Source organism: Alligator sinensis, unplaced genomic scaffold (genome assembly GCF_000455745.1).
Source record: "Alligator sinensis unplaced genomic scaffold, ASM45574v1 scaffold476_1, whole genome shotgun sequence".
In the NCBI taxonomy this organism is placed as follows: domain Eukaryota; kingdom Metazoa; phylum Chordata; order Crocodylia; family Alligatoridae; genus Alligator; species Alligator sinensis.
The window spans coordinates 1065135-1083630 of NW_005842444.1; the positions used below are offsets into that span (position 1 = coordinate 1065135).

The 18496-nt window shown below is 41.7% G+C and overlaps 1 protein-coding gene across 1 annotated transcript in view; it reads left to right on the forward strand.

Annotated features, from left to right (window-relative positions):
• SLC30A4 (solute carrier family 30 member 4) overlaps positions 1–18496 on the forward strand; it is a 36471-nt gene that overhangs the window by 1994 nt on the left and 15981 nt on the right. Inside the window, exons 2-3 of the mRNA XM_006030426.3 lie at positions 198–237; positions 9364–9510. Coding sequence (XP_006030488.1) covers positions 198–237; positions 9364–9510 — 187 coding nt within the window. The remainder of the gene's footprint in view (positions 1–197; positions 238–9363; positions 9511–18496) is intronic.

The window sequence follows — 18496 nt, forward strand, 5'->3', positions numbered from 1 at the left end:
GCGGGGGAGAGAGAGAGTGTGTTCATAGATTGTAAGGAATATAGAAATAAATAGTTGGCAAGAAAAGAAAGGAATATAGATATAAATATTTTGGCAAGAAAGGAATGTAGAAGGGAAAAGAAGAAAAAAATAAGGAATATAGAAATAAATATTTTGGCAAGAAAAATAAATCGGGTCACCATCGAAACGCTTGGTAGGACACCTGCCGATGGATTTGGGAGCATCTGGAGTCCCAGGGTGAGAGGATGCTCGGGGGTTGTAGCGCTGTACGTGGTGTTTAGATTGTGCGTGCTCAATCAATATGGTTTTTGGAACGATTGAGTTCTGCTCAATCAATGTGATTTGGCTGATTTGACCTGGAACATGAAATATATTAATTTAAATTAAATGTCAAATTATCATAAGCAAATACAAAATAGTTTCCCATTCCATGTATTTTCAGTTATTGCATCTTTACTGTTTATCATAGGAGGGGGTGGAATGTTTTGGGGCAGAAATGCGGCTTCTCAGGTTCACAGTGTTTATCACGGAATACCAGTGTTTGTAAGAGATATGCGTGTCAGCTCGGTTATCTGTGCTCCTTGTCCTCTGATACAGCAGCACAAACCATTGGGTAACTGACAACCCCTTAGGTTGCAGGCAGTGCTTTGAAAAAAGAGCGCTATCACAGTGCACTACAGGCAGTCCTTGACTTCCAGCAGCTCGATTTGCAGCGATCCGCACTTGCGGTGCTCTGCATTTTACACCTACATTATTATGGTGCTGATCCTCGCACTTATGGCATGCCGTAAGTGTGAGGATCCAGCGCCATACATCGTTCAGTCAGTGCTCCAGCATCCTGTTATGCAAGTCCTGATGTGTAAGTTTCTTTTACTTCCAAATTAAAGTACCCAAGCTGCCCATTGTAGTCTATGGCTGTAATGCCTTTGCAGTGTTGAGGGGAGTTCTCTCTTTTAGCAAACCTAAGTAACAGAAAGTGAAATTCAAGCCATGTTCATTCAAGAACCTTGCAGCTTGTACTTGGCAATACAATGCAAGTCCTGATGTGCAAGTTTCTTAGTGCAAGTCCTTAGTGCTTAGTGTTAAGCTTTTTTATATTCAGTACTGTATTCAGTCTGCTGTTTCTCAGTGCAGGGGTTCCTGCTTAGTGGCTTCCTGATATTTCTTAGCGCAGGGGTTTCTGCCTTAAAAATGGCTGATTAAAAGGAAAGGCAGTGCTCTAGTGATGATGTGGGTTCTGATAAGAAATGGAGAAAAGTCATCACATTAGACGTGAAAGCCAACGTGATCAAGCTTAGTGAGAGTGGTTTGTCGCAAACTGAAATTGGTAGGCGATTGGACCTATTTCATACTACTGTGCAAACTATTATTAGAGAAAAGGAAAAAATAAGTGGTGAAATTAAAAGCTCAGCCTCATTGCAATCCACTATTATAAGGCAATGTGCAGGACTTGTGGCTGATGGAAAGACTTTTGATTTTGTGGATTCAGGATCAAACTCAGTGCTGTGTGCCATTGAGTTTAGCCACCATTCAAGCCAAGGCTTTGAGTCTTTTTGACACTGTGAAGCAACAACATGGCGAGGGATCCAAGGATGAAAAATTCAGTGCACCTAAAGATAGGCTTACCCTTTTGCTTGGCTCAAATGCTGCGGGTGATTTCAAGCTCAAACCCTTGCTTGTTTATCACTCCAAAAATCCCAGAGCACTTGAGGGTTATGTTAAAGGTAGTCTTCCAGTCATCTGGAAATCAAATCGTAAAGCTTGGGTGACTGGGGCCCTTTTTGAGGAATGGTTCACTGACTATTTTGTGCCAGCTGTTCAGAATTATTGTGAAAGGAACATCCTTGCACATAAAGCATTGTTAATTTTAGACAATACCCCTGGACATCCTGCACACCTTGCAGATTTAGACCCTAACACCAAGGTTGTTTTCTTCCCCCCCCCCACATCGCTGCTCCAGCCTACGGACCAGCTTTTAAGGCTCCAGCCTATGGATTGCATCTTTTAAGGCTTACTACCGTAGAAGAACCTTTGCCCAGGCCATCAGTATCACAGATCAGGGAGGTGGACCAACCCTCAAGGGATTCTCAAAGACCAACAACTTGATCTCTAATGCCTATGCGCGCTACAGGGAAATTTACAATGAGAAGAAGAGGGCAACAAAACAAACATCCCTGGATCAGTTTTTCAAAAAGCCATCAAGTGGCCCTAAGTCTCCTTCACTTTCCGATTAAATAGCAGATTTAAATATGGTGTTTATGGTCATTTGTATAAAAAGTTGGGCATCAGGCCCTTGGTCGGGAACATAACCCTCTATTATAACATTGTTTCTATGGGAAAATCAGATTCAACTTGCATAGTTTCGACTTACAGCGCCTTTTCCAGGAACGTAACCCATTGTAAGTGTGACGACTGCCTGTATTTGCCTTCTCTGCACTAGATTAGTACCACTTCTACAAAGACTATCATTCCTCCACTGGACTCTTCTTGCCCCCAGAGCTGTTATAATCGGCAACATCAGAAGGTCTAGTGCGTGTTGTTTTAAAATAATAAATAAGTCTGAGCTACTTTGATAATGATTTAATGAAAGTTCTTGCATGTTTGTTTGTTAGGAGTCGGGAGAAACATGTTGCCTCTCTTTTTTGCTCCCGTGATAAAAAGCCATTTGATTATTACTGGTTTGAATGATGAACGCAATTTCCAAGTTCAGTTTTTATTTAACCTGGACCGTCTGTTTTGTTATCGAGGCATGTTATTGCTCTCAGTTCAAGAGAACTGTAAATTTTTAATCAAAACAGCATGACACAGCAGTCTATAAATCTGTAAAACAGTAAATTAATTCACCTGCTATGGCAGTTTAACCTTGAAAGAAAATCTAAGGTTGAAAGGCACATGGATGTGAACACAAAGTAATTAAAAGCTATACTTTCACCAATATGTAACCATTTTCTTTTTTAATATCCTAACCAGTGTTTATTCTTCATATAAATATTACAATATCTGACTACAATCTGTCTTTTGTACCTATTTATATCATTTAATGTAAATGCCTGCTTGGTGCTACTTGAACTCTTGAAGACTATCTAAACTCTGCCATCCACTTTCTCCAGATCTATTCTTCTGCTACTCACTTTTTAGAAGCAACAGAGTTAAACATGTGGTGTCATTGCATTAGTGTATCAGTTATTAGACAGTCACTCATGCTGAACTGAGTTTTACTCACGATATACAATTTTATCACTTTCTAAATATTTTAATATATATCTGTAAATGGGAAAATAGCTATTGATCATAATTAAAAGCAAAAGTGGAAGGAGCTGTTGCAAGTACAAGACAGGTGCTGTGGGGGACAGGTAGTGTTTACAACATAAGACTTACCACCTGTCACCTCAAATTCATTTCAGTACTGACTGAAAGACTGTTGTTTAGTGGCTCAGTTGGAGTGAAATCTACCACTTCCTCATCTCTTGAGGTGCTCTTTTAGGGCAGGTTTGAGTAACACTTGTACTTGTGGGACATCATGCTACTGACTGGATGTTATCTGCACTACAAGTTGGCTGACAAGGTTCCTTGGGTGAATTTGATATCTTTTATTAGACCAACCCAAATAGCTGGAGAATAGTTATTAAGCAAGCTTTCGGGTTCAAAAACCCTTCGTCAGGGTAAGGAAGTTTCAGCAGTTGGTGTGTGCTCTTCCTGGATGGAATGAGAAGTAAAGAAGCCAGGGGCTGAGCTGGGGAGTCAGTTGCCAGGCAGATTATAATGTATAAAAAATCCAATGTCTTTGTTTAGTCAATGATCTCTAGTATCCAGGAGGTTGATGAAATGGAGCTCATAGGCTCGTCTCTGGGAAGTGTTGTGTAAGTTTCCCTTGAGGATCAGGACTGAGAGATTGGAGAGAGAGTGGCCCTCCTGTGAGAAATGTGCCCCCACCAGTAATTGGGTATTTTTGTCTTTGATAGATTTCCAGTGTGCATTCATTCTGGTGCGCAGTTGTTGCTTGGTCTCTCCTACATATCTTCCATCAGGGCATTTGGTGCATTGGATGAGGTATATTACATTTCTGGAGGTGCAGCTGTAAGATCCAGGGATGCTGATGGCTGTTGTGGGGTGTAGTAATAGTGGGGGTGGTGGAGATGTGTTGGCAGGTTTTGCATTTCTTGTAATAGGGTCTCTTCTAGTATGGGTTGCAATTGTTTGAGGATTTTCTGTATGGGTTTGAGGGAGGGGTGATATGTCATAACCAGCAGTGTGTGATTCGTGGGGGGTTTTCTTCTGTACTGCAGCAGTTCTTCACGTGGTATACGGGTGGCTCTTTCAAGCATGCGATCTATCTGTCTGGAGGAGTGTCCTTGCTGGGTGAAAGCCTTTTTAAGATTAGTGAGGCGGCAGTCCCAGGTGTTCTCAGTGTGAATTTGGTGGCATCTGAGGGCTTGGTTGTATATCACCGCTTCCTTGGTGAGTTTAGGGTGATTGCTGGTTCTGTGCAGATATGTATGTTAGTCTGTGGGTTTCTTGTGTAATGTGGTCTGTATTTTACAATTCCGGATGCTGATCATCATGTCTAAAAAGGAGATGTTGATGCTGCAGTATTCAAGAGATAGCCAGATGGAGGGATGATGATTGTTGAATTTCTGATGGAACTCAATCAGAGATTGCAGATTTTCAGTCCAAATGATGAACATGTCATCAATATATCTTAAGTATAGCAAGGGTTTGATGGTGCAGTCCGTGAGGAATTCTTCTTCCAGGTGGCTCATAAAATTTTGGCATACTGTGGGGCCATTTTGGTGCTCATAGCTGTGCTCATGCTCTGGAGGAAGTGTTGGTTATAAAAGTGAAATTGCTGTGTGTGAGGATGAAGTGTTATACGGTCAGTAATATCTTTGGGTCTGTACTCTGAGTTGTCATCTTGCTCTCATAGGTATGTAAAGTGGGATTGGATGCCATCCTGGTGTGGGATGTTGGTATAAGCTGGTAATGTCCATGGTGGCTAGGAGAGTGTTGCTGGGAAGGTGGTCTATGTTTTAAAGTTTCCGTAGAAAGTTTGTAGTGTCTTGTACAAAACTTGCTCGGTGGGTGACGAGCGGTTTTAGGATTCAACGAAACCTGATATTTCCTCAGTTAGGGTCCCATGGAGAGACCAAACAACAACTGCGCACCAGAATGAACGCACACAGTAAATTATGCAAATATATAATTTACTAAACCTCTAATGGGGAATCTTCAAGAGAAAAAGTCTATTTTTTGGTCTCACAACAGATAATTGACATCTGTTACCTGTTCCCTTGCGTCTCATCTTAGACCTTATCTTAAGAACACAGGGTAATAGCAAGTAATGATTCTTCTCATCAGCTTCTGCTTTTCAGGGCTTGGTTGGTCATTAATAAGACTGTCAGAGTCCATAATCTAATTATGAATGAAATGCTTAACTCTGAACAAATTGTACAGACCTGATGGAATGACTTCATTTGTCCTCTCCTGGTTTTATCTTTTTAGTGTAGCATGAGCAAAGAGTGAATTTTGTAGAGGATGTATCTGCACCCCTGGCATATGATCTCAGGTATAAGAAAAGTCATGTCATAAGTATGCATTTGTTTCAGCATGTCCATGTAGTTTAGTGTCTCAAGGTAAAAATCAGCATAGACATTTTGTTAGTGTATAGATTTTGCTACTGGTAGAACTACTAACTGAGTTTCCTTAGCTGTTGTTGGGCTAGGTACTGGAATCACTGAGATCTTGAAATAGGTGGCTTCAGCTTCAGTCTTAGGGATTTGCTTGAGATCTCAAGGACTGTAGGTGGTTTCTGGTTCAGTCCTCTATTCATGATTTGGAGACAGAACTGGAGATGGGAGTCTCTAAAATTAAACTACAGTTTAATCGTGATCAGTTCATCATGGCTTCTGTCTTGGAATCAAGGCTCATCCAAGTTCCAGAGTGATGAATCTCTAGGGTAGTAATATAGTCCTCCATCTTTGTAATATCTGGGCACCTCAAATTCTTTAACGTATATCCTCACAATAACCACATGAGGTGTATTATCTGTTGTCTTTCATACAAGAGGTTACTAAGTAATTTGTTCAAGGATTACAGGAGGCCTGTGGCAGAGCAAGGAACTGAATACCAGGTTCCAAGCCTTGTGTTAGTATATTAATGACTGGACTTCAATACACTAACTTCCTTCCTTTCCTTCTTTTCTGATCCTTCCACTTGAGAACATTCTGAAGCTTATTGCTCAGGCATTTGAGAAACGTTGCAAGTAATCTCTAGGACTTTCCCACAACTTTATTTCTATGACCTTTGACACACACACTGGCAATTACATGCCTCCTTCCCCAGTGCTGCTCTCAAAGTAGGGGTGTGCAGATTTAGTTCTAGGGAAAAAGGGTATATCACCATGGCAGATAACCCTGTCATACAAAATTAATGTACTTAGCAAAAAGTGTTCACCTGCCTACATTGTTACACCTGGGCATCAGTAGAAGGGTTTTTTATTTCCTCAGGAACTGGATCTGTGAAATCTTGACCAGCAGGGGTTTCAAACTGTGGGCCAAGTGATTAATCCAGCCCACTTCAGGGTTGTTATGTTGACTGTTTCTCAATGTGATGAACAGTTGATTTAAAATTCGGATAAGATAGAGCATTCTAGCTGAACTGACCACCTTTGTGGGAATGCTGCTGTATCAGGAGGTGAAGATGCATTGTACCTACTGGCTGACTCTCATCTAGTCTTTTTTACTGCGGTTTTGCATGTGTTTAGAAATTTGTGATCAGTCGCCCATGAGATGAATTTCTGTCCTTCACGGCTGAGTGAAAACAGTGGCAAGGTATTGGAGCTTTTAATGACAGGGATTATTAATGCCTTTTTTTTTTTTTTTTAAGAGATGCAATTCATGTTTAAACAGTTTTTAAGTCTTTTCTCAAGAACCTACACTTAGAGATTAAGAACCTTAACTTTTAGAATGACTTGTATTCTCAATTCTTGCCTTGTCACCATTCATATTACGTTAATATTATTCAGTATTTAATTTCCCTTTTTATTATTATTTTTAAAAGGTTATTTTTAAAAAAAAGAGAGGTTACCTACATAGAAATGACTTGGTCTGAACCAAAGTGGCCTTAACTGAGTTCTTATTAATGGAGTTGCCTATAACGCAGGTGTCTTAATATTGACATGCTTCTAAAAACCAAGGGAAAAACTGAACAGAAAAGCTATGCACGTATGCTAAAATGCTTGGTTTAAAGTAGTAGTTCTCAATCTTCTTAGGCTAAAGGCACCCCTCTGTAACTTTTGTGAATTGAACAGCATCCCATTAAAACCCCCCCCCAGTATTTATTGCAGTACTTACCTCCTTGCAGAGGGGCCAGGCAGTGTGGGTGGGGGAGCAGTCAAGCTGGGAGAACCACAGCCTGTCCTTAGCTGCTTTCTTTGGCACACCTTGCTTATCTTCTCTCACTTCCTGTGGCATCCTTCAAAGGATTGTGGTATCCCAGCATGTCCCAGCACCCTGGTTAAGAATCACTGCTTTAAAGGTTCATAAAGTAAAGCTACTGAACCAAATTTCTTTATACTTGAATTGTTGTTCTTTCTACAATGAAGACTGTAAAAACAAGCAAAGTCCAATGTTTCAAACTGCAGGTTTGGTTTTGTTTTCTTTTTGTTTTCTTTTTTTAACTAATGTAAGGTCACAAGCTTCATGCAGAATGGATGGGAAAAGGGTAACATATTCTATGTAACAAGCTATTTTGCTTGTTTTGATAATTCATAGATTGATAGATGTTAGGGTCAGAAGGGACCTCAGTAGATCATCGAGTCTGACCCCCTGCCTGGGCAGGGAAGAGTGCTGGGGTCAGACGACTCCAGCCAGGTGCTTGTCTAGCCTCTTAAAGACCCCCAAAGTAGGGGAGAGCACCACCTCCCTTGGAAGTCTGTTCCAGATTTTGGCAACCCTTATCGTAAAGTTCTTTCTGATGTCTAACCTAAATCTGCTCTTCATCAGTTTGTGGCCGTTGTTCCTAGTGACTCCAAGGGGTGCCCTGATAAACAGAGCACTCCCTATTCTTTGCTGCCCCAACCCCCGGTGAATTTGTAGGCAGCCACGAGGTCCCATCTCAACCTGCTCTTGTGGAGGCTGAAGAGATCCAGGGTCCTCAATCTGTCCTCATAAGAGAGATCAAATTTAGATATTTGTGGTCATTTACTGGCAACCACTATAATGCACGTTTGAGATGGCTACATCCACAACATATGCATACAGACAATTCTTTGGTGACTAACCTATCGGGAAATCTACCAATTATGAGCTTTCTTTTGCTATACTCTAGTAGTTTAGACAGGATCCTCAAATTGTCCTTGCACAAAGGTCAGGTAATGGGAAATAATAGAAACAAAAGCCTTTCCATCTGAGGTATTGTTTTAGTCTAAAACTTGAAACTCGAGCCTGACAAGTAAAAAAAAACCAGCATCATACTATACTTGGCAGTAATTGCAGGTTCAAAAATAATCTCAAACTTCTCCCAGGACAAAGAGACAAACTAAAATGCTGATGAACTGGCAGGGACAATGGGAACAGGCATAAGTCTCATTGTCATTATTTTTAAGATATGTACATGAGAATGTCCTTGGCTTCCCTTTGTGGAAAGGATGGTGTGAAGAGAAGAAGAATATATGCATGTTAGATTAATCCTTCCACTCCATCTATCTAATATTATTGACATCTGCTTTGGGGCAAATCAATCTCTTTGACCTTGTGATCTGGGGGGATAGAGGTCAGTACAGCCCACAATTAATTATGAGAAGTGGAATAAATTTCAAAGAAAAAATATTTCCAAGTAAAAGTATTGGCAAAAAATTATCCACTCCTCCTGGGTACAGGGAATGATGATGTTGGGTAAGGTTAAATTAATGAAAATTGAGAGAGGAGGGTGAATTTTTTTGTCACTGAGTCATTGGAGCTTTACCCCATTTCAAAGTGTCAAAAGATTTACAGCAGTGGCTTAACAAAAGGATCAGCTGACTAAACACACAAAATAATACAGAGAAAAGACATTAAGCTACTTTGAGCCTGTTCCTGCAAACCTTTTGCTAGCAAGTAGTCTCAGTGAAGTCATAGGTCTGAGTCCTTTCTAACTACCTAATCTGTGTTGCTGTTTATACTGCATTTATCACCATAGTAGCATTATAACATAGCACGGCAGATTGATTGCAATGGGTAAAACCATCAGTTTGGTGAACGCTTATAAGAAGCATATCCAGTTGCTCAGTGCAGCATTCTGCATGCTGGTGGTTGTAAACTCTGCCAAAAGCATATTACACAGAATCATTAATATTGCATGCTCTAACTTTTCCCATTTTATTTTTAGGTGGATATGTTGCAAATAGTCTAGCAATCATGACAGATGCACTCCATATGTTAACTGACCTTAGTGGTATTATTTTGACCCTCCTTGCTTTATGGTTATCTGCAAAAGCTCCTACAAAAAGGTTCACCTTTGGATTCCATCGCTTAGGTATGTAAAAATTTTGGATTTTACTATTAAAACAATGGTGTGACTAACAACTTGAAAGTCTAATTTTAGAGTCCTATTGTAGAGGATTAAATAATTGGAAGAAAATGGGTAATGCACATTTAAAAATAGCTTTACATTTTGAAGTCCTGATTCTCATTTACTCTTAAGATCTCTTTATACTCTTATAAGAAGTGCTACTCTATGCTACTGTTCACAGCAGTAGTACAGAGCTGTGCTAGTTTTATGCTACTGGGGAGTTCTCCTTGGCACAATGGCACACACATAATTGATCCGGGCCAAGGATGTATTGTTCTCTCCAGAGCAAAGTTGTGATAAACAGGGGGGCCTTTGCAGAAAGGTTATGCTGCTGTTGTCTGCGTTGATGCTCTTTGTATAGCCAGAGAGAGAGTTGTCCCTGGCTGTCAGATTGGCTTCTTTTGAGTACTAACCTCACTGCACTGTTTAATAGGATATAGAAAGTGGCAGGCATCTTGGCCTTAATTTTCTTCTTCTTTACTTCTTTGCTGTTCATTCAGATGCAAATTGCACGGAGAAGGCTTTGTTCCAGACAATGATATATCTTTTCAATCACTGTACTATTACAGCTCCTTTTAGGAAATTTAATGTAACGGTGATTATTTAATCTTCAGTTATGTAGCAAGGCATAGCCTCTTCCTTGCAAATAACTTAGTATTAATTATTGCCTATCAAACTGCTTGGTGAGAACTTGATCTCTCATATGGACAACAGTCATTCAGCATACAGCCTTGGCTACCAAGGGATTTTTTGAATATCCGAGGATACAAGGAAATACCTGTCCTGAGCCATTCCTAGAGAAATGCTATACCTGTATAAAAGCGATCTCGTCTTGTGTGGCTAACTCCAGTTGGAAACTTAGCATAGACAAGGCTTAGGGGAAAGTCCAAAATGATCTTGATAGTGTAATGTCACAAGCACAATACTGTCCTGAAGATGAGGTTTTGCCAAAGCGGGTAGGGGAAAACTCTCCAGGTAGAGACATGGCTGGAACTGAATGTGCAGCTATCCATCAGTGGTCAATAGTAACATGAGTTGTTTTAGCAACTAGGCCTCCTGTGCACTCCTGCGTTTTGGAAGATTATGTCTATTAGGCAAAGATCACTTCTCTGATCCGCCACAACCCCCATTCTTACAACAGCATTGTTGCTTGTACTACAGTAGCATCTCAACAAGTCCATTGTGCTAGCTGCAGTACATAGACCACAGAGATCTTACAGTCTATGGGCCAGATTTTGATACCTTTTGGTTTTGAAGTGCTGGTGACTTCAGCAGGCTTTCTAGTGAAATAAGTTAAAGGTATTTCAATAATTATGTAACCTAGTCTAAATATACAAAACAGATAAAGCGTGAAAGAAAGGAGGTGTTGCCTCATCTTATAATCAGGGAAAATGTTCCACAGAGAGATTAAATCACTTTCTGGAGATCACGTAGGAAGTGTGTGATAGCTCTGATCCCCAGGCCAGTGCCTTAACCACAAGACTGCTTCTTTTCTCAACTCCATGCTGTTGTGGAGTAGCATCTTAGAACTGTGCTGTGAGCTGTTGTGTCAGTTACCTCACCAGACTACAAAGAAGATCAGGGAAACACTGACTCTGGTACATACTTTATATGCCAAAGTGTTTATCTCAGCCTGTTACTAATTCTTTCTGGGACCTTCGTAAAGTTATTTTAAGTCTGCCCATTTTAGGCATCAGTAAAAGTAGATGCATATATAAAATAATTGTTTACCAACTTCAGAAATCTGTTGTGAATATTAATTCACTTTTTAAAGAACTTTTACAGTTATGAATAGGACATATTTTAATCTTTAACAGTATGAGATGCTACTAATAATGTCTGATTGCAGGTCTTGAATTGTAAATATTTTTACAGGAGCTCTCCAACTGTTATGCTCTTTATAAAATATCACAGCTGTTTCTGTTCATCTGGGATTTAGAATGCTTGTAAATTCTAAGTTTCCTATAGCTCAATACAATGTTAGACCTGAAGTTTACAATTGATATTTCAGATTTTATAATAAGTGGTAGAGAATTAATCAGCCCTATCACCCAGCCTTAGGCTATCAATTAGTCACTTAATACTGCATAATACTGTACAGCAGCAGTTTGGTGGGACTTCTAGCAACAAAGGGTCTGCCAGCATTTCAATTAAAAACTTTTCTTTCAAGAGTTTTTAATTTCGTGGCTTGAGCTCCCTGCAATATGACCTTCAGGCTTGCCTCGGAGCACTTCTGGGGGAATATGAATACATACAGAAGTTTGTGTGGTAGAATTTAGCACTAATGAGTTCTCTAGGCTTCATTCAAAACATTAGTTTTTTTCAGAGTTTTCTGTAGTAGTCAAGCACTAATTTGTCTGTAGAAGTGAATATGTGACCCAAGACCAAATTAAGATAAAAATGAAGGACAGCAGCCCATCTTCTTAAAAAACAGAACACCATTTCTGTTAAACTGTTCTCTTGAAAGTATGTGGCAGTTGTGGAAACCTGAAGCAAAGGACCCATATCTATTTGGGCTTATTTTATACTTGTAACAAGCATTTCAAGGTAGAGAGAGGAAAAATGTGTTTCAGGGATCTTCTCAGTATTTCACATGGAAGTCAATTTGGCTCTACATCAGATGTTCTACTTATATATTTCATTCAAGGATTTAAAATCACATTAATTCATGGAGCCTTGGAATACTGTGAGATTATCCAAGTACTGTTTTCTCCATTTTATTGCTGGGGGAGATGTGGGCATATTAATTGAAAGGTCAAAATGATCAAATTTAGGTTCCAACAGTTTTATATGCATTTGCTTGCCTAAGTTGAAGTACTTAAATGCACTCATTTTGGATAAAGTAGCCAATGTCACATGAGTGGACACTAGCAATGGAATAAAAACTCTTCTGCTCTAATCACTTCAGGATGCATTTTCTGAAACATCCTAGAGGTTGGAATTGGGAGAACCTTTCTATCTGAAAGGCTAGTTAAGTACTGGATTAGATTACCTAAGAAAGTTGTTGAAACCTAAGTAGAAATTTTTAATGGCAGGTGAGACAAATATCTGCCAGGAATGCTTTATATATAGTTGCTCCTGCTTTGGGACAGAGGGATGGGCTAAATCAGTAATGTTCAACCTTTCAACAGTGCGGGCCAGATGAGTGGTAAAGGGCTGATCTGCGGGCTGGATTGGGCCTTAGGGCCGAGTACCACCCCATCCCTATCCCATGATTTGCATTGGGTGCTGGGGATCTGGTGCCATCCTCTTCTGCCCCCATGTACTGGGATCTGGGGCCTGGTGACACTCCCTCTTGTCTCCTACTTACCAGAGTTGGATCCTGGAAGTCCAGCATTGCCTGCCCCCATGAGGCCTGGCATCATCCCGCACATGTCAGGGTTTGGTCCCAGGGGCCTGGTGCTATTCCCTCCTGGCACCAATACCGAGGTTGGGCCCTGGGGCCCTGTGCTGCCCTCGCCCAGTTCTGTATGCTAGGATTAGGTGCCCAGTCTGGTACACAGGGCATGGGGCTCCCCATGGATCTGGAATTTTGGCAGCAGGGGAGCAATGCCACTGCTTCCCTACTGCCAAATTTCTGAACCAGTGTGGAGCCCCATAGGCAGGGAGTTGAGTAGGAACCAACCTTTTTGGCAGGTGTGCCACATATTAGCCCTGTGCCCTCTCATAGTGCTACTGTGCCCCCCCTTCCCCTGACTGATTTGCTGCTTTGCTTTCTGGTTCCTTCCCCATGGTCCCTGCTGATCTGATGCTCTGCTTTCTGCTCCCTGCCCTGTCTGCCACTGTGCTGCCCTCCCAGATTTGCCATGTGCCACGCAGAAGCTGCCTATGGCACTTGTGCCACAGTTTGGGCACCCCTTGGTTAGATCACCTCTTGGAGTCACTTCTGTCCCTATTTGCTGTGATTTTGTACTATAAGAACCTTGTTATGAAATGATTTAAGACCAACATTAATCTGACTTTAATCAAATATATATTAAAAAGTAGAAAATGATTAAAAATCCAGTACATGGAGGGAGATTTTGGTACAGAAAATATGAAGTATTTTCTAAAACTCTGGGAACATAAGAAAATTGATGCACTTTGCATTGATTTTCTTTTTAGTTAATCTATTTAGACACTTATCTTGGCAATATTACAAGTACAGCGGAGAGTATTTCTAACGTTCAGAATAACTTTCATTCACAGATCCCTGAATTTTCAAAGCTCTTCATTCCCCAAGCCTGAAAGAGCACTTTTATTTGTAAAAATGTTTCAGCAACATCCTGCCCATTAGCACTATTGATTATCGATTTGAATTCTGGAGTAAAATTAGCACTACTTTCACCTACTCAGATTATCTTTAAATGCAGAATATCTGTTTGTGTCTTTGGCTTTGTTTCAGGTCCTGAAAGGTAATTTTATCAACTCCGGGTTTTGTAATGGTTAGAAAAATGTGGAAGTATAAGTGAAATATGCATGCAAGTTTGGAATGTGATGCATCTTTAAAATGAAAATTAAGTCAGTTTCACCAAGTGGAGATGTCCCCTTTTCAGCTAGTGACTGAACAGATTTAACCACAGATACTGAATCTGGCAGCTTTCCATTGTTGGTGAGACTGTCATTAACTCCAGAAATAATTGATCCATTTAGATAGAGCATGGTTAATTCAATAAGATGTGAAGGATTGCAGCAAGAAGAAATTCATAATTCCAACAGGATGGAATTTTTCTGAAAGCTAATGTGAAGAAAAGCACTGTTTTTGTAAGGATACCAACATGAATAGTCTGCCTGTTTCATGAAGAACCTCACCAAGTGTGTGGATAACTTGAGGACTTTTTTAGAGATGGCTGTTGCTCTGAAATAATCTAAGACCATGACAGTTTCCTCCAAGACCCCTATTACTGCCTGGTAATGTTTGTGTTCAGCCAGCAGTCATACAATGAACTGCTGAGTGCATTGGTGAGAGTTTCTTTCTGCCAACAAAATTAAACTATGGACCAAAATATTTTAGTGACAATAAAATGCTTCTACAGAGGCACAGTTTTTACTATGCCACAGCCTGAAAAAAATGAAGAGTTCCATGGTAAAAATGATATAATCTGCAACAAAGATATTTTTTGTATGCTGACAGATTTAAGGCAGGGAGAACTGAAATATAGATGTCAAATACCAGCACAGATCAACAATGTAGAATTTTGTCCTAGCTGTGAAAGAAATCATCACAGCATGTGTGGGACAAGAAACAGCATCTATAATTCATAACAGTTGTAATTTCAACTCTGATCACCGAGAAATTGACACAAAGGTAGATATTTTGGAAATATAACCAACAAGGAGATTGCATCAGCAGCCCTGGATTACTTCAATTATTAAAATAAATAACAATGACACAAATTGCCTATTTAGTGCTGTTGATTCACAAGAATTATAGCTGAATCTGATACCATTGTCTATTAATTTTTCTATTAATTTTTCCTTGCTTTCCAAGCCCCTATTTTCAGTTGCTTCAAACTTCATCCTAAACAATTATTTTGAGATAAAATTTTCCATGGCTGATATCTGCCTCAACCTCTCTTTTTAGAAAATAAGTCAACCTAAACTGCCTAGCCATTTCTAAGAATAAAATTAGGGAAAAATAATGTTGTTTTGTCCATGTTAAAAATCCCTTATATTCTTCATAGATTTCATAGACGTTAGGGCTGGAAGGGACCTTGTAGATCATCAAGTCCAGCCCCCTGCCCCAGGGGCAGGAAGTCAGCTAGGGTCAAAGGATCCCAGCAAGATAAGCATCCAAGCATTTCTTGAATGAGTCTAGAGTAGGTGCCGGCATAATTTCTGGAGGGGATCTATTCCAGGTCTTGGGGGCTCAGACCGTAAAGAAATTTTGCCTAAAACGGTCTTGTAAGAATTTATGACCATTGGTCCTTGCTTTTCCTTAGGACGCTCTGGTGAACAGATGTTCTCCCAGATCCTGATGTACACCCGTTATGTACTTAAAAGCAGCCACCAGGTCCCCCCTGAGCCTGCGCTTCTTCAGGCTGAAGATTCCCATGGCTCTCAGCCTCTCTTCATAAGGCCTATTCTCTTGCTCTCTGATCATGTGCGTGGCTCTCCTGGACTCTTTCAAGCTTCTCGACATGCTTCTTGAAATGCGGAGCCCAGAATTGGATGCAGTACTCTAGCTGCAGCCTCACCAAAGCCGAGTACAGCGGGAGGATGACATCCTGAGATTTACTTGAGAAGCATCTATAGATGCAAGCCAGGGCTTTGTTTGCTTTACCAGCTGCGACATCACATTGGTGGCTCATGTTCATCTTGTGATCAGTCATGACCCCCAAGTCTCTTTCAGCAGTGGTGCTAGCAAGCGTAACACTGTCGAGCCTGTAAGTATGCTGTGGGTTTTTTCCCCGAGCTGGAGTGCCTTACATTTATTGGTATTGAACATCATGTTTGTGTCCGCCCACTTACTAAGTTTATCCAAGTCAGCCTGGATCACTAGCGTGTCCTCAGGTGTGGACACTATGCCCCAAAGGTTAGTGTAATCGGCGAACTTAGCCAGTGCGCTTCTGACACCAATGTCCACATTGTTGATAAAGATGTTAAAGAGAACCGGTTCAAGGACAGAGCCTTGGGGGACGCCACTGGTCATGGAGCGCCATAATGATTCGCTGCCAGCGACTACTACTCTCTAGTTCCATCGTCGGACCCAATTTCCCAGCCATTGGACTGTGGTGTAGCTGAGGCCGTAGTTGGCCAATTTATCCATGAGAAGGTCATGGGACACCGGATCAAAGAGTTTTTTAAAGTCCAAATACATGATGTCAATCTCTTCTCCCTTGTCCAGGTGATACATCACCTGGTCATAGAAGGAGATGAGATTGGTCAGGCACGACTTACCTGCGACAGACTTATGCTGGCTATCCCTCAGGATGTTGCCCTCAGCCAGCTTATCCAGAAGGGTCTCCTTGATGATTTTCTCAAGAATCTTACCAGGGATTGAGGTCAAGATGATCGGCCTGTAATTCCTGGGATTTCCTTTCTGCCCTTTCTTGAAGATGGGTACCACGTTGGCCTTCTTCCAGTCTTTAGGTACTTCACCTGAGCGCCACGAGTTTTTTTTTTAATATTTTTGCCAATGGTTGGGCTATGACACCTGCCAGCTCCTTGAGTACCCTGGGGTGTAATCTGTCAGGACCAGCTGACTTGAAGGTGTCCAGCCTCTCAAGGTGATCCTTTACTAGATAAACACTGATGCTGGGTATAAATACTCCCTCACCCTGACCATCCTGTGTCCAGCTAGGCAGGGCAGTCTCATTGGACTGATAAAAGACCGTCGCGAAGTACCCATTAAGCAGGTTGGCCTTTTCCTGGGTGTTGGTTATCAGCTGTCCCGTTTGGTTCAGTCGGAGTCCCAACTTGCCCCGACTCCCTACATATCTGAAAAAGGACTTTTTGTTATCCTTGATATGTGAAGCCAGATGGAGCTTGGTTGCAGCCTTGGCTTTCCTGATCTGCTCCCTGATCTACTCCTTGGTGGTAATTCCAGCCTTCCATCCTTTATAAGTCTCTCTTTTGAGGTGTAGGAGGTACTTGAGTTCCCTGCTGAGCCAAGGGGGTTGCTGATCCCTTTTGCTACCCTTCCTTCGAGATGGGATGGCCATCTCTTGTGCTGTCAGGGTTGCTCCCTTGACAAGCAACTACTCCACTTGGACTCCTCTTCCTGTTGAGTCGTGTTCCCTTAGGGCCTCGACGGCAAACCTCCTGAGCTTGTCAAAGTTAGCTTTCCTGAAGTCGAGGACTTCTGTATTGCTGATTGACTTGCCAGCTTTGCGATGGATAATGAAGGTGATCAGCTCATGGTCAGTATCATCCAGCTTTCCATCAATTTTGAGGTCACTGACTAGGTCATCCCCTTTGGCCAGTACCAGGTCCAGCAGTGTTTTGCCTCTTGTCGGCCTATAGATTTCTTGACTCAGGTAGACCTTGTCCACGCATGTGAGGAAGCTTTGCGACCGATTGGATTTGGCCAAGTGCCCTTCCCATGAGATGCCCGGGTAGTTGAAGTCTCCCATGACAACCATGCACTGAGAGCATGCATCCTCAGGCAGTTCCCTGGCTAATTCTTGGTCCAGCCCTTGTTTCTGGTTAGGAGGTCTGTAGTAGACGGTTACCATGATGTCCCCTGTGCCACGTTCGCCACGTATTTTAACCCAGAGAGACTCCAGCCGTCCTTCCTGGGTGCCAATTCATAGATTCATAGATGTTAGGGTCGGAAGGGACCTCAATAGATCATCGAGTCCGAACCCCTGCATAAGCAGGAAAGAATGCTGGGTCTAGATGACCCCAGCTAGATACTCATCTAACCTCCTCTTGAAGACCCCCAGGGTAGGGGGAGCACCACCTCCCTTGGGAGCCCGTTCCAGACCTTGGCCACTCGAACTGTGAAGAAGTTCTTCCTAACGTCCAATCTAAATCTGCTCTCTGCTATCTTGTGGCCATTATTTCTTGTAACCCCCAGGGGCGCCTTGGTGAATAAATCCTCACCAATTCCCTTCTGTGCCCCCGTGATGAACTTATAGGCAGCCACAAGATCGCCTCTCAACCTTCTCTTACGGAGGCTGAAAAGGTCCAGTTTCTCTAGTCTCTCCTCGTAGGGCTTGGTCTGTAGGCCCTTAACCATACGAATGGCCCTTCTCTAGACCCTCTCCAGGTTATCCGCATCCTTCTTGAAGTGTGGCGCCCAGAATTGCGCGCAGTACTCCAACTGCGGTCTGACCAGTGCCCGATAGAGGGGAAGTATCACCTCCTTGGACCTATTTGTCATGCATCTGCTGATGCACGATAAAGTGCCATTGGCTTTTTTGATGGTTTTGTCACATTGCCGACTCATGTTCATCTTGGAGTCCACTAGGACTCCAAGATCCCTTTCCACTTCTGTGCCACCCAGCAGGTCATTCCCTAGGCTGTA